General features: G+C 44.0%; 1 protein-coding gene across 3 annotated transcripts in view; it reads left to right on the top strand.

The window, feature by feature from the left end:
* Nucleotides 1-26,266, top strand: part of RFX4 (regulatory factor X4) — a 165,805-nt gene that overhangs the window by 67,784 nt on the left and 71,755 nt on the right. For 2 of the 3 annotated variants that reach the window (XM_066356036.1, XM_066356026.1), the window contains exon 5: nucleotides 25,993-26,054. In XM_066356036.1, the coding sequence (XP_066212133.1) occupies nucleotides 25,993-26,054 (62 nt within the window). Of the gene's footprint in view, nucleotides 1-25,353; nucleotides 25,482-25,992; nucleotides 26,055-26,266 lie in introns of those variants that run through there. The other variant, XM_066356044.1, reaches the window with a different exon arrangement.

The following is a 26,266-nucleotide window of genomic DNA, read 5'->3' as shown; positions in this document are numbered from 1 at the left end:
ACTGGGAGTGGTCATGTTTGTGATGTCACGGCAGGCCTGACTGTTCTCTGTCCACCTTATGATAAAAATATATTCCCCATTTTGGGCTGTGTCTACAAAAAATTGTTGTCACGGCCCTGGCCGGTTGGCTCAGCGGTAGAGCGTCGGCCTGGCGTGTGGGGGACCCGGGTTCGATTTCCGGCCAGGGCACATAGGAGAAGCGCCCATTTGCTTCTCCACCCCCCCCCCTCCTTCATCTCTGTCTCTCTCTTCCCCTCCCGCAGCCAAGGCTCCATTGGAGCAAAGATGGCCCGGGCGCTGGGGATGGCTCCTTGGCCTCTGCCCCAGGCGCTAGAGTGGCTCTGGTCGTGGCAGAGCCACGCCCCTGGTGGGCAGAGCTTCGCCCCTGGTGGGCGTGCCGGGTGGATCCCGGTCGGGCGCATGCGGGAGTCTGTCTGACTGTCTCTCCCCATTTCCAGCTTCAGAAAAAAAAATACAAAAAAAAAAAAAAAAAATGTCACTGATCGTTCATGTTTACCAGGCCAAGGGAAGCACTCTAAGAGGGAATATTTGTTTATGTGATAGATAAAAATCTAGAGTTTTACATTCCAAGATACCCAGTTTAGCTTGTCAATACATCCAAAATTCTTTGTCCTTTTATTAGTTTCTTGTCTCTGTGTCTAATTTTTACTGCATCTGATAGCAAAACACAGGCAGGCCTGTTCTTTTCCTCACTGGTTTTGTGAGTGAGGCAGAACCGGGATTGGAATGGAAGGAGAAGGGCAGTGTGTCCGTGTCAGGAGTCCCTTTAGCATTCTCCCGACAGAGAAGTCATCAGTAAGGAAACAAAGAGTGGTGTCAGACCTGAGCCAGCCTCCCTGCCGAGTCCAGCACTGAGTGGCTGTGAACTGGCTCCACTCTCTGCGTGGGACGATGCTCGGGCGACTTAGAGACGGGAAATGTGTTTATGATGCACTCAGGCTATTTCTCCAAAGGGAAAATAATTTTTTAAAATGTCAATGGTGAAGCCAACTTTACCATTTTCTTCATTCATGTCTTCAGTCTATCTGTGTTAGCTGAGAGGACCGGGTGGAAGGCAGTGTTAGGCAACATGGGTCCTAATGTGAGGGGCCCCCAGACCAGGGAGGGAGGCTGAGCCCCTCAGCAGGTGAGAGAAGGAAAAGCACACCAGGAATGTAGGGGCCCCTGGGGCTTTGTCACGTGTCTGTGGCCCTGAAACATTCATTTGCTCCCTGGCAGTGGCCACAATGGACAGCCCAGATAAGGCCTCTCAGATGGAGGGACAGGTTGGGTGACCGAAAGACCAACTTCATTTAAACTCTGAGCCCTCTCCACTGTGAAGGGGGAATCCACCCCTGCCTTCTTCAGGGGGTTGTCAGGTTCAGGGGAGAGGATGTCAGTAGATGGTGTAAGGTACAGTTCCCTTAGTCATCTATTAACTCAGATATTTAGTATGCCATTACAACTGTTGTGAGTTCTCCATGCAATGTTTGCGTGCCGATACAAATCGACATTTGTTAGCTTAGATCCTGAAAAAAACCAACAACAACCCCTCACCATTTCTAGAAACTCCAATTAGCCTGTGTTAGGACCTTCTACTCCTTTTTTCTCAGATACTATTGTAACCGTGTCATCATCTTAGGGTTTCTTCAACCTCATGATCTAGGTAAAATTAATTTAACTCTGCTCCTTCTCCCAGGCTCCCAGTTCTGTTCCTATCTGAGGTCTCAAGCCTGCCACCAAGATTTCAGCAAATCCCAGAGCACTTGCTTCTCAGGGTCACCTTGATTTGGGACTCTTCCTTCTGCATTGACCACCTATTCCTGCACCTGTTCAGTGCAGTAGCCACTAGCTACATATGGTTGATAACTTATAGTTAAATTAAGTTCTTCAGTCACATTAGCCATATTTCAGATGTCCAATGACCACATGTACCTAGAGGCTAGCATTTTGGAGAGCACAGAACATTTCCATCATCATAGAAAGTTTTATTAGACAGCCATGTTCTGAGCCATTATGAGCCAGGAATGAAATGCAGGGGCCTCTTTGCCTTGTACAAGGCAGTCCTAGCCATCCTAGCAGACTGAAGTTTGTAGGAGGGGTTTACATCTCAAACTGTCCTGTGGGACAGATGTCACCATCTCAAAATGCTGTTCCACCTCCTACCACATTGGAGGCTCATTGGTTCTCCACCTGCCAGTTCCCCACTATTTCCAGCCCTCTCTACTCCGCTGCCTCCTCATTCCCTCTCCATCACTTCCTTCTGATCCCTTCACTTCTCTGTCCCTTTTTTCTCGGGACAACTTCCACCAAGTTTCCTCTGTTCCCTGATCCTTGGGTTCTGCTGACATCGAGGCTTACAGGTCTCATTTACCCCAACTGGCTATTCAAAATATTTTTCCAAATATTGTTTCCTCCCTAAAAAGAAGTGCAGTGCTAGCTGATTCCAAGATCCAAACACCCAAATATACATCTGTCTTCAGTCCAAAAGCAAGGAAATGTTCCAGTGGAATGAAAAGTATAAATGCAAAAGCTCTTTAGCTACCTTGCAGTGCAGTGGGCCCTGGGGCCGTCCTTGTAGGTGAAGGATGGCAGAACCTGCTGAGGGCGGGCTCCACACTGAGCTTGTTGAATGGAAATCCCAGGCAGTCGCCCTTCCTGAGGGCTCCCAGCATGCTGCAGCTGCCATCATCTTGAGACCTTGGGTGCAACTGTGGCCAGTCTTCCTTTCAGGTTCCTCCAAACTTAAGATTCATCTAACAACTTGTAACTCAAAGCAGGCAAGGTTCAATATTTCAAATTAGTTTTTAGGGGAAAATTAGATTGATAGCAGTCTCCCCCACCCCCCCACCCCGCCCCAGCTTGCAAGTAGGCTGAGGTGAAACAGACATCAATGCTTCCTGAAGCCTCCCCCTGCCCCTGCCCCATGTCCCTGGATGGGGTACTATCCTTGACAAAGTGGACAGCAGCAATTGCTTTGCTGCAAGTAAGATCTGAAACAGAGATCCTCTTTGCAACATTGTGGCCAAGCTCCATAAGCACTGGCTTCCAGTAATGGTTTACTGACTTTGGGTCCCAGAATGGCTTTAGGGATTGCAGAGAATGCTGAGGCTTCTAGCCCAGCTGGTCTTTGCCTGCTTTTACTGTTGGCTAGGGAAATGAAAGGTCACCCAGCATGAACTCACTTCACTTTCCTGGGCTCTCATTTCCTTATCTTTAGACCGGAATAATCCCTCACCACATTACTCTAGGCCTACGGATAAAATGGAATAGAGCTTATGAGAGCATTTTTTTTTAAACTATAACGAGATGTACCAATGGAAGAAATCACCATTATCTAAAGTTGGCCCCACTCCATCCTGGCTCCTCTGTTTCCTCACCGTGCTTTATTTCTCTTTATAACACTTATCACTGTCTGAAATACCAAGTATAACTAATATATTGTACAGTATATATAATTATCTATATTATAGTATATTATATATATTATCTATATGTTACATATTACATATAATTATATATATTATCATTATATATAACTATCATATATATAACATATATTAGTTGCTGAGTTTTGTCTGGTTCCTTCTTTAAAATGGAAACTGCATAAGGACATTTTCTTTTTTTTATTTTTTAGTTGATTTTAATTTATTGTGTTTACATAGATTCTAGTGTTCCCTCGAATGCATATCCCCCTCTTCCGTGTTCCCTTCAACATCCCTCTTGTCTCCCTTCCCCCAATACCCTCCCCCTTCCCTCCAGGATTTGCTTTTCTGCTCTCTGTAATGCTGTGTTAGGTGTGTATGATTTCACCGATCTCTTTCCCTTCTCTGATTCCATCCTCTCATCCCCTTTCCCTCTGTCCGCTTTACCTCTGGTCCCTTTGATCCCGCCTCTGTCTCTATTCTGTTCCTCAGTTCACATTGTTCACTAGATTCCTCAAATGAGTGAGGTCATATGATATTTTTCTTTGTCTGTCTGGCTTATTTCACTTAACATAATAGTTTCCAGGTCCATCCATGTTGTTGCAGAAGGTAAGATTTCCTTCTTTTTCATGATTCCATAGTATTACATTGTGTATATGTGCCACTGCTTTTTAATCCACTCGTCCACTGACGGACACTTGGACTGTTTCCAGATCTTGGCTATTGTAAACAATGCTGCAATAAAATAGGGGTGCATTTCTTCTTTTGAATCAGTGATGTGGTGTTCTTGGGATATATTCCTAAGAGTGGGATGGCTGGGTCAAAAGGCCATTCCATTTTTAATTTTTTGAGGAATCTCCATACTGTTTTCCACAGTGGCTGCATCAGTCTGCATTCCCACAAGCAGTGCAGGAGGGTTCCCTTTTCTCCACATCCTCGCCAGCACTTATTATGTGGTGTTTTGTTAATGAGCACCATTCTGACTGATGTGAGGTGATATCTCATTGTGGTTTTAATTTGCATTTCTCTAATGACTAGTGATGTTGAACATTTTTTCATCTGCCTATTGGCCATCTGTATGTCCTCTTTGGAGAAGTGTCTATTCATTTCTTTTGCCCATTTTTTGATTGGATTATTTTCCTGGTGTTGAATTTTACAAGTTCTTTATAAATTTTGGTTATTAACCCCTTATCAGATGTATTATCGAATATGTTCTCCCATTGTGTGGTTTGTCTTTTTATTTTGTTCATATTGTCCTTAGCTGTGCAAAAGCTTTTTAGTTTGTTATAGTCCCATTTGTTCATCCTGTCCTTTATTTCACTTGCCCGTGGAGATAAATCAGCAAATATATTGCTGCAAGAGATGTCGGAGAGCTTACTGCCTGTTTTCTTCTAAGATGCTTATGGTTTCACGACTTACATTTAAGTCTTTTATCCATTTTGAGTTTATTTTTGTGAATGGTATAAGTTGGTGGTCTAGTTTCATTTTTTCTAGGTAGCTGTCCAATTTTCCCAACACCATTTGTTAAAGAGACTGTCTTTACTCCATTTGTATGCTCTTACTTCTTTTGTCAAATATCAATTGTCCATAGAGCTGTGGGTTTATTTCTGGGTTCTCTGTTCTGTTCCATTGATCTATATGCCTGTTCTTATGCCAGTACCAAGCTATTTTGAGTACAATGGCCTTGTATTATAACTTGATATCAGGAAGTGTGATACCTCCCACTTTATTCTTCCTTTTCAAGATTGCTGAGGATATTTGTGGGTTTTTTTGATTCCATATAAATTTTTGGAATATTTTTTCTATATCCTTGAAGTATGTCATTGGTATTTTAATAGGAATTGCATTGAATTTATAAATTGCTTTGGGTAATATAGACATTTTAATGATGTTTATTCTTCCTATCCATGAACACGGTATACACTTCCACTTGTTTGTATCTTCCTTGATTTCTTTTATCAATGTTTTATAATTTTCTGAGTACAAGTCTTTAACCTCCTTGGTTAAATTTACTCCTAGGTACTTTATTTTTGTTGTTGTTGCAATAGTGAAGGGGATTGTTTTCTTAATTTCTCTTTCAGACAGTTCATTGTTGGTGTGTAAAAATGTCTCTGATTTCTGAATATTAATTTTATATCCTACCACCTTGCTGAATTTATTTATCAGGTCCAGTAGTTTTGTCTTTTTCTTTTTTTTTTCTTTTTTTAGAGAGAGAGAGTCAGAGAGAGGGGACAGGGACAGATAGACAGGAACAGAGAGATGAGAAGCATCAATCATTAGTTTTTCGTTGTGCGTTGCAACACCTTAGTTGTTCATTGATTGCTTTCTCATATGTGCCTCAACTGCGGGCCTTCAGCAGACCGAGTAACCCCTTGCTCTAGCCAGCAACCTTGGGCTCAAGCTGGTGAGCTTTTGCTCAAACCAGATGAGCCCACGCTGAAGCTGGCAACCTTGGGGTCTCGAACCTGGGACCTCTGCATCCCAGTCTGATGCTCTTTCCACTGCGCCACTGCCTGGTCAGGCAGATCCAGTAGTTTTTTGACTGAGACTTTAGGATTTTTTTATGTACAGTATCATATCATCAGCAAATAATGATAGTTTGCTTCTTCTTTTCCAATTTGGATGCCTTTTATTTCTTCTTGTTGTTTGATTGCTGTGGCTAGGACTTCCAGAACTATATGCTGGTTAAGAGTTTTGAAAGGCGGCACTCCTGCCTTGTTCCTGATCTTAAGGGGATTGCTTTTCATTTTTGCCCATTGAGTATGATGTTGGCTGTGAGTTTGTCATAGATGGCCTTTATCATGTTGAGGTATGTTCCCTGTATTCCCACTTTGCTGAGAGTTTTGATCATGAATGGGTGCTGGATTTTATCAAATGCTTTTTCTGCATCTATTGATATTATCATGTGATTTTTTTCCTTTCTTTTGTTTATGTCATGAATCACATTGATTGATTTGTGAATATTGTACCAGTGTTGCCTCCCAAGAATAAATCCCACTTGATCATGATGTATGATTTTTTTCATATATTGCTGGATTCAGTTTGCTAATATTTTGTTGAGAGAATTTTAGCATCTAAATTCATCAGGGATATTGGCCTATAGTTTTCTTTCTTTGTATTGTCTTTGCCTGGTTTTGGAATCAGAATTATGCTCACCTCACAAAAGGAGCTTGAAAGTTTTCCTCCTCTTGAATTTTTTGAAATAGCTTGGGACGTATAGGAGTTAGTTCTTCTTTTAATATTTGGTAGAATTCGCCTGTGAAGCCATCTGGCTCAGGGCTTTTGTTTGTTGAGAGTTTTTTGATAACTGTTTCAATCTCATTTGTTGTAATTGGTCTGTTTAGGTTTTCTGATTCTTCCACATTGATTTTTGAAAGATTGTTTCAAGGAATTTGTCCATTTCACCTAGGTTGTCTAATTTTTTGGCGTATAATTCTTCATAGTATTTTCTTATAATCCTTTGTATTTCTGCTGTGTCAGTTGTTACTTACCCACTCTCATTTCTAATTTTATTTATTTGAGTCCTCTCTCTTTTTTTCTTGGTGAGTCTGATTAAAGGTTCATCAATCTTGTTTACCTTTTCAAAGAACCAGCTCTTGGTTTCATTGATCCTCTGTATTGTTTTTTTAGCCTCTATGTCATTTATTTCTGCTCTGATCTTTATTATTTCCTTTCTTCTACTACCTCTGGGTTTTACTTGCTATTTTTTTTCTAGTTCTTTTAGATGCAGGGTTAAATTGTTTATTTGAGCTTTTTCTAGCTTTTAAGGTATGCCTGTAATGCTATGAACTTCCCTCTCAGGACTGCTTTTGCTGTGTCCCATAAATTTTGAGTTGTTGTATATTCATTTTCATTTGTTTCAAGGAAATTTTTTATTTCTTCTTTGTTCTCATTGTTAACCCATTTGTTATTTAATAACATGCTATTTAGTTTCCAAGTGTTTGAGTGTTTTTCAGTTTTTCTGTTATGGTTGATTTCTAGTTTCATGCCATTGTGATCCGAGAAGATGCTTGATATGATTTCAATCTTCTTAAATTTATTTAGACTCATTTTGTGTCCTAACATGTGGTCTATCCTAGAGAATGTACCATGAGGACTTGAAAAGAATGTATATTCTGCTGCTTTAGGGCGAAAGGTTCTGAAAATATCTATTAAATTCAGTTGATCTACTGTGACCTTTAAGTCTGCTGTTTCTTTGTTAATTTTCTTTCTTGAGAATCTATCCAGTGCTGTTAGTGGGGTATTGAAATCCCCTGCTGTTATAGTATTGCTGTCTATCTCGCCCTATATGTCCATCACAGTTTGCTATATATATTTAGGTGCACCTATATTAGGTGCATAGATATTTATAATGTTATATTTTCCTGTTGGATTGCTCCTTTTATTATAATGTAGTGACCTTCTTTATCCCTTACTATAATAGCCTTTGTTTTAAAGTCTATTTTATCAGATATAGTATTACTACCCCAGCTTTGTCTTCATTTCCATTTGCATGAAATATTTTTTTCCATCCCTTTACTTTCAGTCTATGTGTATTTTTTGTTTTGAGCTGGGTCTCTTGTAGACAGCATATATACGGATACTGTTTTCTTTTTTTTAATTTTATTATTATTATTATTTTTGTATTTTTCTGAAGTTGGAAACAGGGAGGCAGTCAGACAGACTCCCGCATGTGCCCAACCGGGTTCCACCCAGCATGCCCACCAGAGGGCGATGCTCTGCCCATCTGGGGCATCGCTCTGTTGCAACCAGAGCCATTCTAGCACCTGCGGCAGAGGCCACAGAGCCATCCTCAGTGCCCGGGCCAACTTTGCTCCAATGGAGCCTTGGCTGCAGGAGAGGAAGAGAGAGACAGAGAGGAAGGAGAGGGGGAGGGGTGGAGAAGCAGATGGGTGCTTCTCCTGTGTGCCCTGGCTGGGAATCAAACCTGGGACTCCTGCACACAGGCCGACACTCTACCACTTGAGCCAATCGGCCAGGGCCAGCGGATACTGTTTTCTTATCCACGCAGCTACCCTATGTCTTTTGATTGGAGCATTTAATCCATTTACATTTAAGGTTATTATTGATATGTAGTTGTTTATTGCCATTTTATTTTTTAAATCTATATTCCTCTTTTACTAGATTTTTCCCCCCTTTGTTCTGTTTACAACAGGCCCCTTAAAATTTCTTGCAACATTGGTTTGGTTGTAATGAATTCCTTGAGATTTTCTGGGGTTTTTTTTGTCTGAGAAGCTTTTTATTTCTCCTTCAATTTTAAACAATAGCCTTGCTGGATAAAGAAGTCTTGGTTGTAGTCTCTTGTTATGCTTTACTTTGAATATTTCTTGCCATTTCCTTCTGGCCTCAAGTGTTTCTGTTGAGAAGTTGGATGTCATCCTTATAGGGGCTCCTTTGTAGGTGATTGACAGCTTTTTTCTTGCAGCTTTTAGTGTTCTTTCTTTATCTCTTAGCTTTGGTATTTTAATTATAATGTGTCTTGGTGTAGGTTTATTTGGGTTCCATTTTAATGGGATTCTTGTGCTTCTTGAACTTGTGTGAATCTGTTTACCTCATATAATAATATATGAAATTGGCATCCATTTCCCATGAGCCTGTGTGCTGAGTAAGAGTGAACCTGTTAACCTACCAGTGGAAACCGGCTGCAGAGGCCCAACCTTCCTGCCCTGCTCTCTGATGACATCATGGGGAGATCCCACAGCATTGGACTGTGCTCAGCATCATGCTGGTCTCAGTTAGATAATTGAAACTCATGTTCAGCTATGAAAAAGTCCAGTCAGGTCCAGGTTTAAGCCTTTATCTCACACCAAAGCCAGAGCCCTCCTGCAGAATTTGTTCTGTGGAAAGGTGAGGCCGGCTTTCCCTCTGTCCTCTCTGACAACTCCAGGGCAGGGGAGGAGGTGCTGAGAAGAAAGACATAGAGTCATTGTGAGCAGCTGATTTTCTCTGAGGGCTCCTCCCAGCAATCAGTGCCCTCTGCTGTGGTTGTCACCCCTGTGCTGGGGGGAGGGGTCCAGTTGTGGGGTTTAGGGAAGCCACTGGGGATCTCTGCCAGCTGAAGGGACTTGCTCTCCAGGTGACCTCCTATCACACACCCACCCACAGCTGCTCCTGTCCTCCACTTAGGAGTCACCCTGTGGCTCTGTGCTTGTGTTGCATGATTTCTTTTTAATTTAGAAATTAAATGTAATAGAGTGGCATTGATCAATAAGAGTACATAGGTTTCAGGGAAACATTTCTATAGCATTTGGACTGTTGATTGCATGTGTGCCCATTACCCAAAGTCAAATTATTTTCCATCACTGTATATTTGTCCCTCTTACTCCTCTCCCCCACCCCTTCCTTTGGTGACCACTTCACTTTTATCTAGGTCCACAAATCTCAGTTTTATATCCCACCTATGTGTGAAATCATATAATCCTTAGCTTTTTCTGATTTACTTATTTCACTTAGTATATAATGTTCTCAAGGTTGCCATGTTGTCATAAATGGCGATATATCATCATTTGTGTTGCATGATTTTGACCAGCTTACCGCACATCTAGTATTCCACCCTGAGTCTTGGAGATGCCTGATGAGTCCTACAAGTATGACTGGTGTAGGAACAGGATGAATTTGGTGACGTACAAACAGAAAATGACTTTGCTTTGTTCTGGTCACTCCTTCAACCATGTAATGGCCAAACTCCTTTCTCAGACCCCTGAGGGTTTTGTGGCAAGTTCAGTAGCTTCTTGGTGATCGATTACAAGAACAAGCCTCTTTTCATTTAGACTCTCTTTTAGACACTAAAAGTCCAGTCCCGTGCTCCTGCAGTCTCATATCCCCTACCCCCAGCTCAGGTCTGATTTCATGTGGCCTGGGGACCTGCCGTGGGGAAAGGGAGCATGTGGTCTGACCTTCTGCTCTCCCCAGACCTCTCCCTTTTGCTACTGGTAGAGAAAAAGTATTTCCAAGAGAATAACTCTAGTCTTCCAGAAAAAGCAGTAAAATTAAATTTTGGAGAACAACAGGAGTATAAATTAAAACAGACACAAGGTAATAAGGATCAGAATTGACCTACATATGCATCATACCCAACTAAATTGCCCAGACTTATCATAGGCAGTTCTCTCTATCAGATAGTAAATGTGTCTCACTGCGTCTACTTGTGAATGCAGCATTCCCAGATTTCTCACGCAGTTAATGAAAATAGCACCCACTGGCATGGGCTTTCTGTGTACCTGGTACTGTTCCACGCACTTTACATACAGCAATGTCTAATGCTTCAGACAACTACTCTACGGGTGCAAACTGTTTTCCCCATTTCATAGATGGTTAAACTGAATCCCAAAGAAGTTAAGTAATTTGCCCAAGTTCATAAAGCCCATAAGTGATGGGTTCAGGATGTGAACCTGGGAAGTCTGGCTCTGGATTTCATGTGCTTAACCATCTCATTTATACAGAGCAAGTTATTTTGAGGGGAGGTTGGGTGTGTGTGGTTTCCACTGGTTTTATGTATACTTTTTTTATATATATACTTTGGTGTAGTCATTAACAGTCACCTGGCAACTTCCTAGATGATGGAATTTGGGAGAAGTCTCTGCCTCTGTGTTTCTCAGGGTCATGCATGCTGGTCATTGCAGTTGAGAAATGCTCCTTCAAGTCTCCCCCTCACCCCTGGGTCTTCCAGGCACCATAATACACCCTGCTAGTGTTTCTCATGCTGCTTCCTCCTTCAACATTTGGGTTCACCCATTTATTTGATATTCACTGGTCCACTGCTGTGGACCAGGTCCTGAGCTGGGCGATGGGGTACAGAGTGAAGAAGACAGCACCCTTGAGGCAGAGGTGGATTAAGGTTGGTTGAGGCCCTGGGTGCAGAAGAAAATATTGAGTCCCTAAAGGCTCTATGAAGGGCCCCCCTTATTAGAAAAAAGTGTAAAGTTGGGGTTTTGCAGGGCCCTTCAGAATTCAGGACCCAGAACGCGCACCCGGTGAGCCCACCATTAAGTCTGCCTCTGCCTTGAGGGGAGGGGGCTGTAGAAGAGATTATATGTACATGAGAAACTTGGAAACAGGACAGCAGATGGACTTCTTGAGTGTGAAACCCAGGATTGGAGGGATGCAGAGGAGGAAGCTTTGGGCTCCTGTGGGGTGAGGGTCAAGGGCAGTCGGAGAACCAGGTCAGTCCTGGAAAAACCCCAGGGACCCAGCGCTGTTCTTTCCCAACCCACAGCCTTATGAGGCCCACAGAAGCTCTAGAGCAGGGGTCTCAAACTCGCAGCCCACCGAACAATTTTGTGCGGCCCGCAGACTAATCCACGAAGTTCAAAATATTTTGGATAAAATTAAGTAAGCCTAGGGGCCTACTTGTATTTTTCATTTCTCTAGCATCCTAGCTAGATATTAGCTTAGTTAACAGCAGTTGTGATGCGAACTACAGTTTCTGGTCATTTTGTGACACTGAGTAAACTGCATATACGATTGTGCTTGTTGTACTGATTTTTTTTTGTTTTCAACTGCAGTGAGAAAAGTATTGCTTAACAGTTGCCTTTTGTAGACCTAGTGCGGCCCGCCGAAGGGCTGTGATCTTGCTCTGCGGCCCACATGCTGAGTTGAGTTTGAGACCCCTGCTCTAGTGGGTGCTTTAATTCCACCACTAGAATTACTTTTTAAATTCTAAAATTTAAATTTAAAGAAAGAATTTAAAGAAAGAATTTTAAATTCTTTCTCCTGTTTCCCACTGGTCTTTTGGAAACTTTAAAACAAAAACTCGACCTGCACAAGGATGGAGCATCACGTGCTTAGCAACAAGCTAAATCCTTTTAGAAAGAAAAACCAGGCCTCAGATTTCTGAGCAGAGAGAGCATCTCTAACCTAGAAAGGGATTGCTTTCCCAACATTTGTAACATGCAGGCCAGAGGAGGTTTAGAGGTGAAAGAACGTCTTCTTCAACAAACCTTTACTGAAGATCCACCATGCACGTGCTATAGGCCAGGAGCTTCCAGTAATGCCAGGTTTGGGGTCCTGAACATGAGAATCTGTTGGTCCCTTTTCCTCTCTGAACTTCAGTCACTCCACCTATCAGATGGGAAAGTTAGTCTCCAAACATGTGAAGAGCTTTACTGTATTAGCCAGAAATATATACTTTTAACCAGAAATGATAATGACAGAAGGCTGGCTCTGTGCAGGCACTGGGCCAGGCCCTCTGCACACATTATCTCATTACTCCTCACACAGGCTGTGAACTAGATGCCATTTTTATTCCTGTTTAAAAATGACACAGCAGACTCCAGGGCCATTTGGACCTCTGTGAAATAAATCCTGGATGGAAATCAGAAGGTGTATCAGTTAGGAATTGAATTGTATTGAGGCTGTGGGTAAAAGACGCCCCTCTTTATTCCCAAACAATGGCTTAAATATATGAGTGGTTTTACTTTTTTATATATATAAATAATTCTAGAAGAAGGTAACCCGGCATTGGTATGACATCTCTGTAAGAGCATCAGGGACCTGGGCTCCTCTCTGTGCTGCCATCCCAGCAAATGGCTTCCAGCTTCTAGGTCACCTCAAGGTCCAAAGTGGCTGCCGGACAACAAAGGCTATATTCCAGACACAGAGCAGAAAAAAGGAGGTAAGGAGAGCAAGGTTAAAACCCAGGGGAGGCCCTGCCGGTTGGCTCAGTGGTAGAGCATCAGCCTGGCGTGCAAGAGTCCTGGGTTCGATTCCCGGCCAGGGCACACAGGAGAAGCACCCATCTTCTTCTCCACACCTCCCCCTCTCCTTTCTCTCTCTCTCTCTCTCTCTCTCTCTCTCTCTTCCCCTCCCGCAGCCAAGGCTCCATTGGAGCAAAGTTGGCCCGGGCGCTGAGGATGGCTCTGTGGCCTCTGCCTCAGGTGCTAGAATGGCTCTGGTAGCAACAGAGCATTGCCTCAGATGGGCAGAGCATCACCCCCTGGTGGGTGTGCTGGGTGGATCCTGGTTGGGTGCATGCGGGAGTCTGTCTGACTGCCTCCCCGTTTCTGGCTTTGGAAAAATACAAAAAAACAAAAAACAAAACAAAACCCCAGGGGAGCCAGGCCTCTTTGGCAGCTTTCCCAGAGTCCTGCCCTAGTTGAGCAATACATCTCACTGACTGCCCTCGTCCATTGGGGAGACAAGAAAATGTAGTCCCGTCTCCTGGAGTAAAAAATCAGAGGTTTGTTAGACAGGGAAAGCAGTAGGAAACTAGCCATTTTACCCACACAAGGGCATTTCAGACATCCACATATTCTTTTTTAATTGGTGTGTATTACTGTATTAGTTTTAGGTATACAACATAATGATTCGATATATGTGTATGTTGAGAAGTAATCACCACAATGACTTATCATCCATCACCACACATAGTTACATTTTTTTTCTTATGATGAGAACTTTTAAGATCTACTCTCTTAGCAACTTTCCAGGATACAACACGGTATTCTTAACTACAGTCACGGTGCCATACATTGCTCCCCAGGACTTATAACTGAAAGTTTGAAACTTTTGACCACCTTCACCCCATTCAACCCCATGGATCGTCTTATGGGGTACAACTCTGGAATGGAACCCAGGATCCTGAAAGAGTGCAGGGAATACCCTCAAAAAGGCCCATGGAAAGTATTGATAATAAAGGTGATCACAATGTAATCACTTAAGGCTATATGAGGGTAACATAATTTATGGTCAGCAATTTGTCAAATTTGTCCAGAAGAGGCAGATATTCATGGATAGGCACTGGACAGCTATGACACAGTGTAATTTGAATATGTGGAGAGGCGATTTTGCTTCTTAAATATACCTCCCCTGCAGGCTTGCTGATGTCCCAAATTCTTCAATTCCTTTAAGTCTGTAAAATGCAGCCAGAACAGGACAGGATAATTCATTCATTCTTATCAGTTACTAATACCTCAATATAATTAAGTTTACCCTATGAAGGGGACTTAGAGATCCATTGGTGAAACCCCCTCATTTTCCAGATGAGGAAATTAAGTCAGTGAGATGGAGTGGCTTTCCCAGGGTCACGTGCTTTAGTGGCAGGGCTGGTTCGGGAGGTTCGGGAAGAGCACTGGATGGATGTCCCCTGTGGGCGAGACACCAGGAAGAGGTGGGAAGGCTGGAGCAAAGGCTGCTTAGGTGATGAATGTACTTGTCCTAATTGAATTGATTTGTATCCTGCCTTTTTCCCATGAGGACTTGAAGTCATTCACAGTTTGAGCTCTGGGTGGCTCTTCCTTGCTCCCTGCCCACCATGTTTGAGAAATGCAAACCTCCCCCTCCAAAGAAAACCCCTAAAGAACAAAGAAACCCCCACCAATTGTGTTTGGGGAATCTCGATAGCTAGAACAGAGATGAAGCTAAGGATTCCTCTCATTTTACATAACTTCCCCCTTCCTCAAGAGTCCTCATCATCCACCCACCCAGCCTCCTTCCCTGACCTCGAGTCACATGCACGCCCGTGGGGGACCACAGCAAACAATAAAGATGTTCTGAAGCATCCTGAGGCTTCTTCAGGGATGGTCTTGTACCAATTTTCAAGGAAAAAAATTAGCACGAGGCATGTACAGATAACATTCTTGTGTATGTTTCCTCTTAACCTTCAGTACCTGCTGTGGAGCATCCCTGTTTGGATGTCTGTTTCACACTGGATGCCATATTTTGTTATCTCAGTGTCACACATGGTAAAAACTCTGAATTCAAATTGTTTGGGTTTGACTCCCATTGCCACTACTTACCGGCTGTGTGACCTTGGGCTATACCTTAATAGCTCTGGGCCTCAGTTTCCTCATATATAAAATGGGAAAATGATAGCTCTCCTACCTGAAGAATTGTTGAGGTAGTGACTGTTAAAAGGGCCTCATTGGCATAGTGCCTGGTAAATACTGTATAAATACTCAGTGCACATTAGCTGTAATTACACTTTCAGTTTATCACAGCAACATTTCATGACTTTAATACATGATTTTTTAATGTATCATCAATTTTCAACTCTGCTAGCTGTTCTTCCTTCTGAACAATTGTGAGAACAATTGTTCTAAAAATGTCCTACATCACACACACACACTGCCATCACCACCCTCACCCCTCTCTTATTATCGTCTTCAGAATTATTCCATTTTTGACTTAACCTGTAGCTTATGTAACTCACCTCATTCTAGCTAAATTGGTGAGTGATAACTGTCTTGTCTCAGATTTATCCACGTGTCCATCATCCAGTCTGCTTGAAGACAATCCTGGGCTCACATATAGACTTTTGGACTTCTTGGAATTGTCATCCGTGGTCCCCCACAAGGGACAACAGACTGTTACCTTCCTAGCCCAGGGGGTTTTCATCCTTCATCAGTCTGTATGCACGATTTGAAATTCCTTTTCTGTTTCATTGCACTAGATAGGAATTTCTTGTAAATTTTGGAAATTTCTCTTGGGGAGTCTCGTATGGAACCTGCAGGGTTTTACCCTGTGGACTACCAGTGCTGCCCCACCTCCACCAAAAAGGTTACAGAATGGATAGAGTTACATCAGCATAGTAAGATTATTTTGGCAAATACCCATTTCAAGATGGTAGCACTGAAGGAGGGTGTTTTAAAAATCCTTGTTCATAACACCAGGCTTAATTTTTTTTTTTCTCTAGAAAAGGGGCTAGGTCCGTTGTCAACAAAGAAAGTGAGTATCTCACTTGCAGACTTAAAGTTGTGACAGAATCCCTTTAACCAACCTCTTTCCCTAATCATTTCTCTGTGTTCAGAAAATTATGTGTCTTTTAACAGAAGGCACAAGACTTCTATAATACATTGTCGTGAACAATAACTTGTCATTACAAGTTTCTAACTTCTTGCGATTTGAAAAGCCCATTTTCTTTTCCCACACCCAGATGACCTCTGAAATAAGACCCACAGCTCTTATGCTGAAACTGTTTTAAGCATAGTTGACTTTTTATACACATGGGAGTTTGTCTCCTTCATGGTATGGGAAGATCAGCACTTATTCCATTACTTTGGAACTTTTTTGGGTCAGTTCTTGTTCGTGGCAAATCTTTTCCTGCTGAAGGTGGATTGAATTTTTGGAAGCAACCAGAAGGCTTTTTTCAGAGCTGTTCTGATGACTAAGTTTAGAGACCAAGCTGGATCAAGAGCATACAATTTGGGGTCAAAATAAAATAAAACGTGTCTGTAATGACACCAAGTAAGTGGCTTTTCGTTGTGGCTCTGAATGTGTCTCTTGAGGCGAATCCTAGAGAGGACATCCAGGGTTTCATGCACAGTCAGTAGACACCTCGCTGGCTCCTCAAGTGAAGAACAGGGGAGAAAGTGGAACAGGAGTCCTGCTTCTCCCACTGGCCGCAGCCCTGAATTAGCCACTGTGGACCTGTTTCCCTTCTGTACCGTAGGGATCATCATACTCTCTCTCGTCCGGTGATGTTTTTAGGATAAAATTCCATAACCAAGCGTAAAACATCTGGTTGTTATGTGGTGCCCAGGATGCCCAGAGGGTGTCAGTTTCTCTTCTCACTCTTCCCATTTATTTTCTTAAAGGGAGGGCAGCCGTCTGACTCTGCCATTTCGGGAGTGTTTACCTGAAACTCAGATTTTTAAAAATCTGAACCCATGAAGTTACATCAGGAAAGCCCACAGGCTGAGGGTCCTTTAGCCTGGAGCAACGTGCTGTACAGGAAGAAGAATGGCCCGGGGGATGAATAATGTGACCACTGCCACCTGAAAAGAATCCCAGCAGCTCCGGAAAGAGCTGTTCTCCCGGGATTTCCCACTTCCCACCCCTACCCCCAGCCCCACGGAGCCCCCAGCCCTGTCTGCCAGGCTGAAAGAGAGAAGGGTGGGATTCCTGAGTAATTAAAGGGAATTTGGGAGGCTGGATGTTGCGGAATGTTAGATCACTAGCTAGAACAGCATGTGGCGTTCTTTAGGCAGGCTTCATTGAATCCATACAAAAAAAGAAAGAGGGGCTGCCTGCCGTCTGCTCATTTATCAAACGGCGAAGCTCCACTTTCACAGCCCCACAAAAGTGTTGGACTGTTTGCTGAGTCTTGCTCCAGAAATTAAAAGCTGAACAACCTTAGCAGGGCTGAACCGACCCTGCATTCTGAGACGCAAACTAAATTGTGCTGGGCTTTCAGATTCAGGGACCAGTTGATTATTTGGTGAAAGGAGAGGAGAATAATTTGTAATTTGCAGCCCATAAGAAACAGTTAAAAAAAAAAAAAGCAAACTCCCTTCCCACAGGGTTTTGTTGGGGCTGGAAGGAGGGTGCCTCTCTGCACCAGTCTTTCTTTGCTCAGAGTGGGAAAAGTCTTGACCTCCATTTGGGCAAAATGTGATGTGGTTCCGTGGAGCCGCCACCCTCCCCCAGCTCTTTACAGCAGTGGTCCCCAACCTTTTTTGGGTCCACAGACCAGTTTAATGTCAGAAAATATTTTCACAGACCGGCCTTTAGGGTGGGACGAATAAATGTATCACGTGACCGAGACAAGCATCAAGAGTGAGTCTTAGACGGATGTAACAGAGGGAATCTGGTCATTTTTAAAAAATAAAACATCGTTCAGACTTAAATATAAATAAAACTGAAATAATGTAAGTTATTTATTCTTTCTCTGCGGACCGGTACCAAATGGCCCATGGACCGGTACCGGTCCACGGCCCGGGGGTTGGGGACCACTGCCTTACAGAATTCCTTTCCTTTTGAGTTTCTTTCTGTGAAATTACTTTTCTCTCTTTTTCGGGAAGGAAGGAAGGATTTGGCCATCAAATATGTTCAGATCAAAAGTAGTTTCACAAACAGAACCTAATATTCTCACCTCACAAATATATTCCTTGGGAGACTGTAATATGCCACAAAAGCCTGGACGCTGAAGGAGGATCCTCTGAAAATCCAGCGAAGGGCTGAAGTATAGAGTTCTGAGTCTGCCGGCGAGGAGAACGGGCTGGGGAAGAATGTGACTAGCAGAAGGCACAATGAGGGAAACAGGGAGAGGTGTTAACAATGGGGAACCCCTTTCTCCAGCCCCTCCCTGGCCGCTGGTCATCTCCCCAACCCCTCACGTTCAGTGACAAGCCGATGAAAGCCATTGAGGTGGAACTTCCACCCTCCACCCTGTACTTCCGGCTCCCCTTACCCCGCTACAAGCCTGTAAGCTGAGCAAGTGTCATTATCCCTGTTTTATACATGAAAAAAAAAACTGATGTTCAAATAGAAGAGAAAGATCTTTTTTTTTTTTTTTTTTTGTGGGGGAACTCTTCAATTTAGCACAATCTCAAAAGTGATAATACCCTTTTATACTTCATGGAAAGCAATTTGACAGTATGTGTTAGGAACTTTGAAATGTTTCGCCCTTTAATCAGCAACTCTACATTTGAGAAACTATTATGAGGGAAGGAACACCCCAGCCAAAATATCAACAATAAAAATAAAAATTATGGCCCTGGCTGGTTGGCTCAGTGGATAGAATGTTGGCTAGCATACAAACAGAACATCCCAGGTTTGATTCCCAGTCAGGGCACACAGGAGAAGCGACCATCTACTTCTCTCTCCCTCCCTCTCCACCTTCTCTCCCTTTTCCCTTCCAGCGGCCAGTTGCTCAGTTGATTTGAACATTGGCTCCAGACGGGGTTGCTGGGTGGATCCCAGCCTGGGTGCATGTGGAAGTCTGTCTCACTATCTCCCCTCCTCTCAATTAAAAAAGAAAATTATTATGCAAATGGTATTGCTTATAGCATTATTTATATTAGCACAACATTGGAAACACCCTCAATGGCCAACAAAAGAGAAACAATTCATTTATTGTCATTCATTTACTGACTCAATGAATTAATATATTAAGCCATAATATCACCTGCCTAGACTACCTCAGGGGTCTCTGACTGGTCTCTCTGCTTCCACCCTTGCCCCACCCTTGCCCCCTACAGTCAGTTCTCCACACAGCAGCCAGAGTGATCCTTTGAAAGGTAAGTCAGATCTTGTTCCCCACTTCTCTGCTCAAAGCCCTCTAAAGTCTCCTATCTAATTTGGAGTAAAAGCACAAGTGCTTATGAAGGCCCACAGGGCCCTCCAAGAGTCATACTCACCAGCCTTTACCAACCTCTTGACCTCTTCTTCTGTCCTGAGCACTTGCTCTGCTCCAGCCACATTGGCTACCTTGTTCTTCCTGAAACATGTCAAACAAGCTCCTACCCCAGTGCCTTTGCACTGGCTGTTTCCTCTGCTTGCAGTTTTCTCCCCCTAGATATTCACAAATTTTATTCTTTTACTTCTTCAGTTCACTACTAAAATTTGATCATTGAGTCCTTATCACCCTAAATAAAATAACAGCCCTACCTCCAAACCCCCTATTTTCCTCACCCTGCTTTTTTTGTTGTTTGTTTCTCTCTGTAGCACTTATCTGATGTAAGACTTGCTGACTTTTAAATTTGTTTATTTTTGGTCTTCTCCCACTAAAATGTAAACTTCCTAAACCAAGTTTTGCTCAGTGTTCTATCCCCCAGTGCCTGGCAAAATGGCCTATAATAGAGCTCAAGAAATATTTGCTGTTGAATGAATTCAGGATATGTACCACTAGGCAACCTATTAGAGTTACTGAGGCTGCAGCTTCTCAAACATGGGGAAGAGTAGTAGAAAATGATGCTGGAGATCCAGTTCATGTAGAGTCTGCTAGGCCAAGGCAAGGACTTTATAAAGATGAGTTGACTATTGACTAGGTATGAGGATTGTATGGACTACATAACTATGGTCACTTACCCAAACAAATGGCCCAGGGAAATTTTCTGCAAGGAAAGAAGTACTAGCTAAGACTTAAAGGATGAGTAGACATTATGCAGACAAAGGGCATGGAGAAAGGGTTCCAGAAAATGAGAACAGCCTGTGGGAAAAGCCAGGGCAGCAGCGAACACAGTGTGTTCAGAAACTTGAAAGATGTTCCATATTGCCAGAGCAGGGAGATTGGGACAGGAGGGGAGAGATGAGCTAGAATGAAGACAGGACCCATCTGGCAGGACCTGGTAGGTGTGGACTTTGTCTAGAGACTTCATGGAGACATGATTGTGATGGGGCATGACTGGACCCAGAGGCAATGAGGAGACCATTGTAGCAACCCAGGTGTGAGAGCATGGCCCTGTGACTGGTAGAGATGGGAAAATGTGGGTAGAATCAGGGTACTCAACATAGAGGAAGGATGGAACATGGTCACAGATGAGAAGTAGCAGGTGCCATCGTGGTTTGAAGAAGGAAGAGCTCTCACCTGGTCAGGGAATCAGGAAGGCTATTCGCAGAGGAGTGCCTTCTGGGTGGGTGGAGTTTGAGGGCACAGGTGGTGAGGGGGTGGAAATAGTTGCAGGAGGCGGAGAGAGTGGCAGCGATAAGGGGCAGAGGCATGGAGCCCAGAAGCCAGGGATTATTCAGAGAATTGTTCAACACCAAGTAATCTGATTTCAGGGGAGCTCGAGGCTCATATAAGGACATTTTAAAAGAAAAGGTGGGAGCTAAGAGTGGAGTTGCACAGTGATGTCTGAGCTGCAGGGGAAGGAGCCTCCGCTGAGTCATCTGGCTGCACAGAGTTTGAGGAGGCCTCGGAGTGGACAGGTGGTGAACTGGATAATTCCCTCGGTAACTGCACTTGGGGACCTTGGTTATCCAGGCAGAATGCCTTTCGCTTAGTTAGTATTTTTATTAAGCAGAAGTGTTTACTTATGTGATTTCCATTCTACTGTGTATGGGTGGGTTTAATCTAAGAGGAAACACCAGGCTCCTGCTGATGCCAAAGTCCTCTCAGCTGTTTCCCTCTTTCCCTAGCAGATTTGGGGACTGGGCTGTCAGATTCTGTTCTTAGCAGACACCACCAGAACATTTTGAAGAGGGTAAAAGTGAGGGAATTGAACAAATTTTTACAGAAGAGTAGATGGGAACAAGAAATTATTTCATTCCTCAAACATACCTGATGTGTAAATGCAGGACTCGGACATAAAAGAAGTAAAGGTTGTTGTTCAAAGAAGGAATGAGGGGCCCTGGCCGGTTGGCTCAGTGGTAGAGCGTCAGCCTGGCGTGCAGAGGTCCTGGGTTCGATTCCCGGCCAGGGCACACAGGAGAAGCGCCCATCTGCTTCTCCACTCCTCCCCCTCTCCTTCCTCTCTGTCTCTCTCTTCCCCTCCCGCAGCCAAGGCTCCATTGGAGCAAAGATGGCCCGGGTGCTGGGGATGGCTCCTTGGCCTCTGCCCCAGGTGCTAGAGTGGCTCTGGTCGCAACAGAGCAACGCCCAGGAGGGGCAGAGCATCGCCGCCTGGTGGGCAGAGCGTCGCCCCCTGGTGGGCATGCCGGTGGATCCCAGTCGGGCGCATGCGGGAGTCTGTCTGACTGTCTCTCCCCATTTCCAGCTTCAGAAAAATACAAAAAAAAAAAAAAAAGAAGAAGAAGGAATGAGGGACTTGGGGCACTTTCATTCATCCAGAGGTAATAATAATTGTTGTGGTAGAGTGAGACCAGGTTCATTCCAATCCCAGGTCTGCATCTTGTGGGCGGTGTGACTTCATTAGGGTTACTTAGCCTCTCCAAACCTCAGTGATTGTACAGAGGGACTAGCAGCGGAACCTGGCTTGTTGTAATGATTACCTGAGATAATACATGTCCAGTGGCTGGCACAGTAGACTTGACTCCAAAGCCTGTGTGCTTAACCACTGTATAGGACTGCTTCCCAGCAGGCTTGGAAAACAGAAACAGGGCATCTAAGGCTTCATGGGAAGGGTCCCAAAGGAGTGGGAGAGGCTCGGGGAAAGAGGGGAGTTCCTCAGGGGTGAGTAGGGGATCGTGTGGGTTTGGCATTCCAGGCAGGGGGAAGAGCATGTTCGGTGGTGGGACCAGCATGTGCCTGGAGCCTCAAGAGCACATGGGGAAGTGGCTAGATTTGAGGCTGGGGAATTGGGCTGGGTTTGGTCACAGAAGGCCTCATGGACCAACCCAATCCAGCGTAGGTAGTGAGAAAGTACCCATTGTTTTCAACAAGGAAATGAAATGATCAGATTCGGATCTTAGAAAGATCCTCCTGGCAGAGCAGCAAAACTGAGGCAGGACAACCAGTTAAGAGGATGTATCTGTGGTACAGGTGAGAGGTCCTGGGGAGGGGCTAGGGCAGTGACAGGGAGAGAGAGAAGTGCTGAGTTCAGCAGATATCTTGGGCTTAGTTGACAGGATAGGGGTGGTGCAGTGTGAGGAAGAGAGGGAGTCACTCCTGCTTCTTTCTTGGGTGACTCAGTGGAAGGGGAAGCTGGTTGCAAAGATGGTAAAACTGCATGTATTTGATCCACACAGTATTTAAAAGGAATAAAATCCATCAGCTATGGAGGGAAATCATAGTTAAACTGATCAGTAAATTCACAGGACCTGTTCCATGATTTCATAATTTCTCAAGATCATAGTGCAAAGACTACAAACACACTGATAATATGTTTTATTGCTTCATGGAGGTAGAACAACCAGCTGCAGAAGTCTGTGCTCATATTCAGGTAGCACTCTGGTGCATCTCTAGACCAGAGTGTGTGTGGCCCCTGGAATCTGAGCCGAGGGCCAGGACTGTCTTTTGTTTTGTGGATATTATGTGGGACAAACACCATTTGGATAAACACTTAGAAAGATTTCAGAACTTGCCATTCTCTTCAACCAGGTAATATGGAAGCTTAGCAACAACCCCCCAAAGTGTTACTTTAAAAAATTATCTACAAATTTTTTCAAGGTAAAGGGAATAATTTATTTTAAAAAAAAGAAATTTAAAAACAATCACTATAACATTAAGGTATATTTTTGGTGCTGCTTTCAAAACTAGCTTGAACTGCCTTTGTCAATTAAGAATATTTCTAGTAAGAAAATCTTTTCTATTTACAAAATGTTAACTTCTTGCACAAATGTTATACAAAACTGTTTTTGTTCTACCCTAAAAACATCAATTTTTATTTTTCCATCTTCCTTTTCATTTCTATATCTGTACAAACATAAGTTATAACCACAGCATAAATGCAGTTGAGTTCTGCTATTTCATTTAACATTATGTCTTAAGCATTTTGTGTTGTGACATAATTTTTAATACCTGTATATTTTTCTTAATATTATCTAATTGTTTATTTAGCCAGTTATCTATCACTGAACATTTATTTTGTTTCCAATTTTCTATTCTCATTTGTAGCTCTGTGCATAGCTTGTTCTTATTTTAGATTGTTTTCTTAGAATTAATAGACCAAAAAGTAGGAATTTTTTCAATTGTAAAAATGCTTTAGGGAAGAGTTGTACTAATAATGCCATCAGCCACATATGGAAACTTCAGTTCTACCACACCCTTGAGAACACTCAGTATTATTTTCAGACTACCAGCTAATATCAGAGATTAAATATCGTATCTTATTGTTGTGCCCATTTGCATAGGAGAAATTTCCTTAGACTGACATATGGGAAAGTGTCTGCTTTTTCTCAGCAACTAGTATGCATTTATCTCATAGATATGGGGACTCGTGTAACTTGATTCTATTATCTTCTTTGCTAGGCAGGTAGGAAACTCAGAACCCAAATCATAATCCATTTTTAACCAATGAGAAGGATCCCCTGGCACCATACTATATGCTTCCAATATTTACCCTCAGCCTCCTTTGGCATATCTGTGTCTGTCCCTGATTGTACCCTTGTGAGCAGCTGCTGCAGATCTTGGCTCTGAAACCAGTTATGTGATGCAAGTCTGGAGGGCATGGTTGGCTAGCTCCCAAGGTGGTGCGGCCAACTAGACTTTGGTGTAGCATTAGGCTGCGTAATGGGTGGTGCTAAGAAACCTGTCACTGATGCCCGGCTCAGACCCCATTCTCAATATACTGCATTCAGATGTGAGGGCGATCTGGCTGCAACATGTCACCCCATTGATCGCCAGGGTTGATTCGGCTGATCTGGCTGGCTAGGCGGGTGTCCCCTTCCTCCTTCACCACTCCAGGTGCGTCCGTCCTGAAGCTGCGCGCTCGTCGAAGAGGACGACCTTCTCCGCTAAAGGAGAGGACTGTTCTTTGGTCAAGGGTATACGAGTAGCTGCGCTCCCCTGCTAGAACCTCCAAACAAGTCTCAAGTTCAATATACTGCATTTTACTTGGGTCACAACAGTTGAGAGGGACATAGGCCAAGTGAGAAGCCCACATCCTTAGCTTATAGGAGTAAGGGTTAAACAAACCAGGGATTTGTTGCTTACAGAATTGACACTGTTAGGGAATTCAGGAAATGATCACTACGTTCTGTTCAGTATCATCCCTGAGGCCCCTTTTGCCTTCAAAAGTGGTACCTGATATTATCTTATTAGATTCTCTAACCTTATGAGGACTGCGGATTTTTTTCAGGTATTATTGAGGTCTTACTAAGTGCCAGGCACTATTGCAAATTATTTACAAACATTTACTTTGTAAATTTTCACAAGCATTCTCTAAGGTAGGGGTTATTATTTCCATTTTATACATGAGGAAACTGAGTCATTTTAATGTTAATAAACTTGCCCAAGGGGCATCCTGCTAACAAAAGGCTGAGCTTAGATCTGACCCAGGTTGCCCTGCCCCAGAGCCCTTGCCCAGGACCCACACCCTGCCTCCCTGCAAACACCAGGTCTGGAAATGCCAAGGAGGAGGAGGAAGCAGCGCCTGTTTTCACCTCTCCTCCCAGGTTCTGGCAATCTCCGGCATTGTCCTGGGCAACAGCCAGCAGGTCTCCACTCTGCAGAGGAGTGAAGGGTTACCCTTGAGGGCGGGGACTGATGTCATTCTTTCACTCAGCAAATAAGGATTGAGCTCTTCACATGTGCTGAGCCCTGTGCCAGGCCCCTGATCTCATGAGGCTTCTGTTCTAGCGGGGATGGGAGGGTGACAGAAATAAGCACTCAGAGAGTAAGTGAGCATGCTCACTTCAGAGAGTGCGAAGTGAGAAGAAGACATAAAGCCAGGGCCACGTGATGGCGAGGGACTGCTGTGTGACTCTACACCAGCTGGTCAGAGGAGGCGTCTGGGCAGAGGCTCCTCACTCTAAGGCCGCATATTGTGACAACCCCGGGTGAGACTGCAATGCAAGCCGGGGAAATGCGGTGCAAAGGCCCCCAGTGGGGAGCAAGCCTGCTTGTGTTTTGGAAATAGGAAAAAATAAAATAAATAAAATAAAATAAAAAGCCAGTGTGGCTGGGCCCTGGTGAGTCAGGGTGAATGGGAGGAGGCGAATTCCAGGAGGTAGGCAGGGACCCTGTTGCAGAGGCTGGGGCGGGTTTTTGTTCCATGTGTGATGGGAGCCATTGGAGGAATTTAAGCAGGAGAGTGACAAGTTCTGGGTCAGCTGGTACTCTCCTGACATTGTGAGTAGGAGGGTGAAGCACAGAGCCGCACAGTGAGACCCCCTCAGGATCCAGAGCCCTGTGATCACGCAAGTACTCCCCCCGCCCCGCCCTCCCTGGCACTGGTCATCATTTATCCCATCAAGGCTCCTAATAAGTCACTGCAGTCAAGGATGTATGTTTTCCTCCCTTCTTCCCAACTCTTCCTGACGGGTAACTGATTCTTATGTTGACTTACAGATCATAAGGCAGCAGTTTCCTCAGTTAACCACCAGAAGACTCGGGACCCGAGGACAGTCCAAGTAAGCACCGAAGTCCTTCTGCCTGCAGAGGCCCGAAGCCCAGGCCTTTCTTCCTGTGCTCTGTCTGCAGCCGGGCAGGAGCCTGTGTCTGGCCAGAGCTCGGAGGAGCTTAGACTGCTGACCCTCTCTCAGCACCCTGAGAGAGGCTGCCCAACGCCCAGGGCCACCAGCCCAGCTGCTTTAAGGAATGAGCATTATTTAAAGGAGCACCT

Source organism: Saccopteryx leptura, chromosome 1 (genome assembly GCF_036850995.1).
Source record: "Saccopteryx leptura isolate mSacLep1 chromosome 1, mSacLep1_pri_phased_curated, whole genome shotgun sequence".
Lineage (NCBI taxonomy): Eukaryota > Metazoa > Chordata > Mammalia > Chiroptera > Emballonuridae > Saccopteryx > Saccopteryx leptura.
This window is presented reverse-complemented; position numbering and strand designations above follow the sequence as displayed.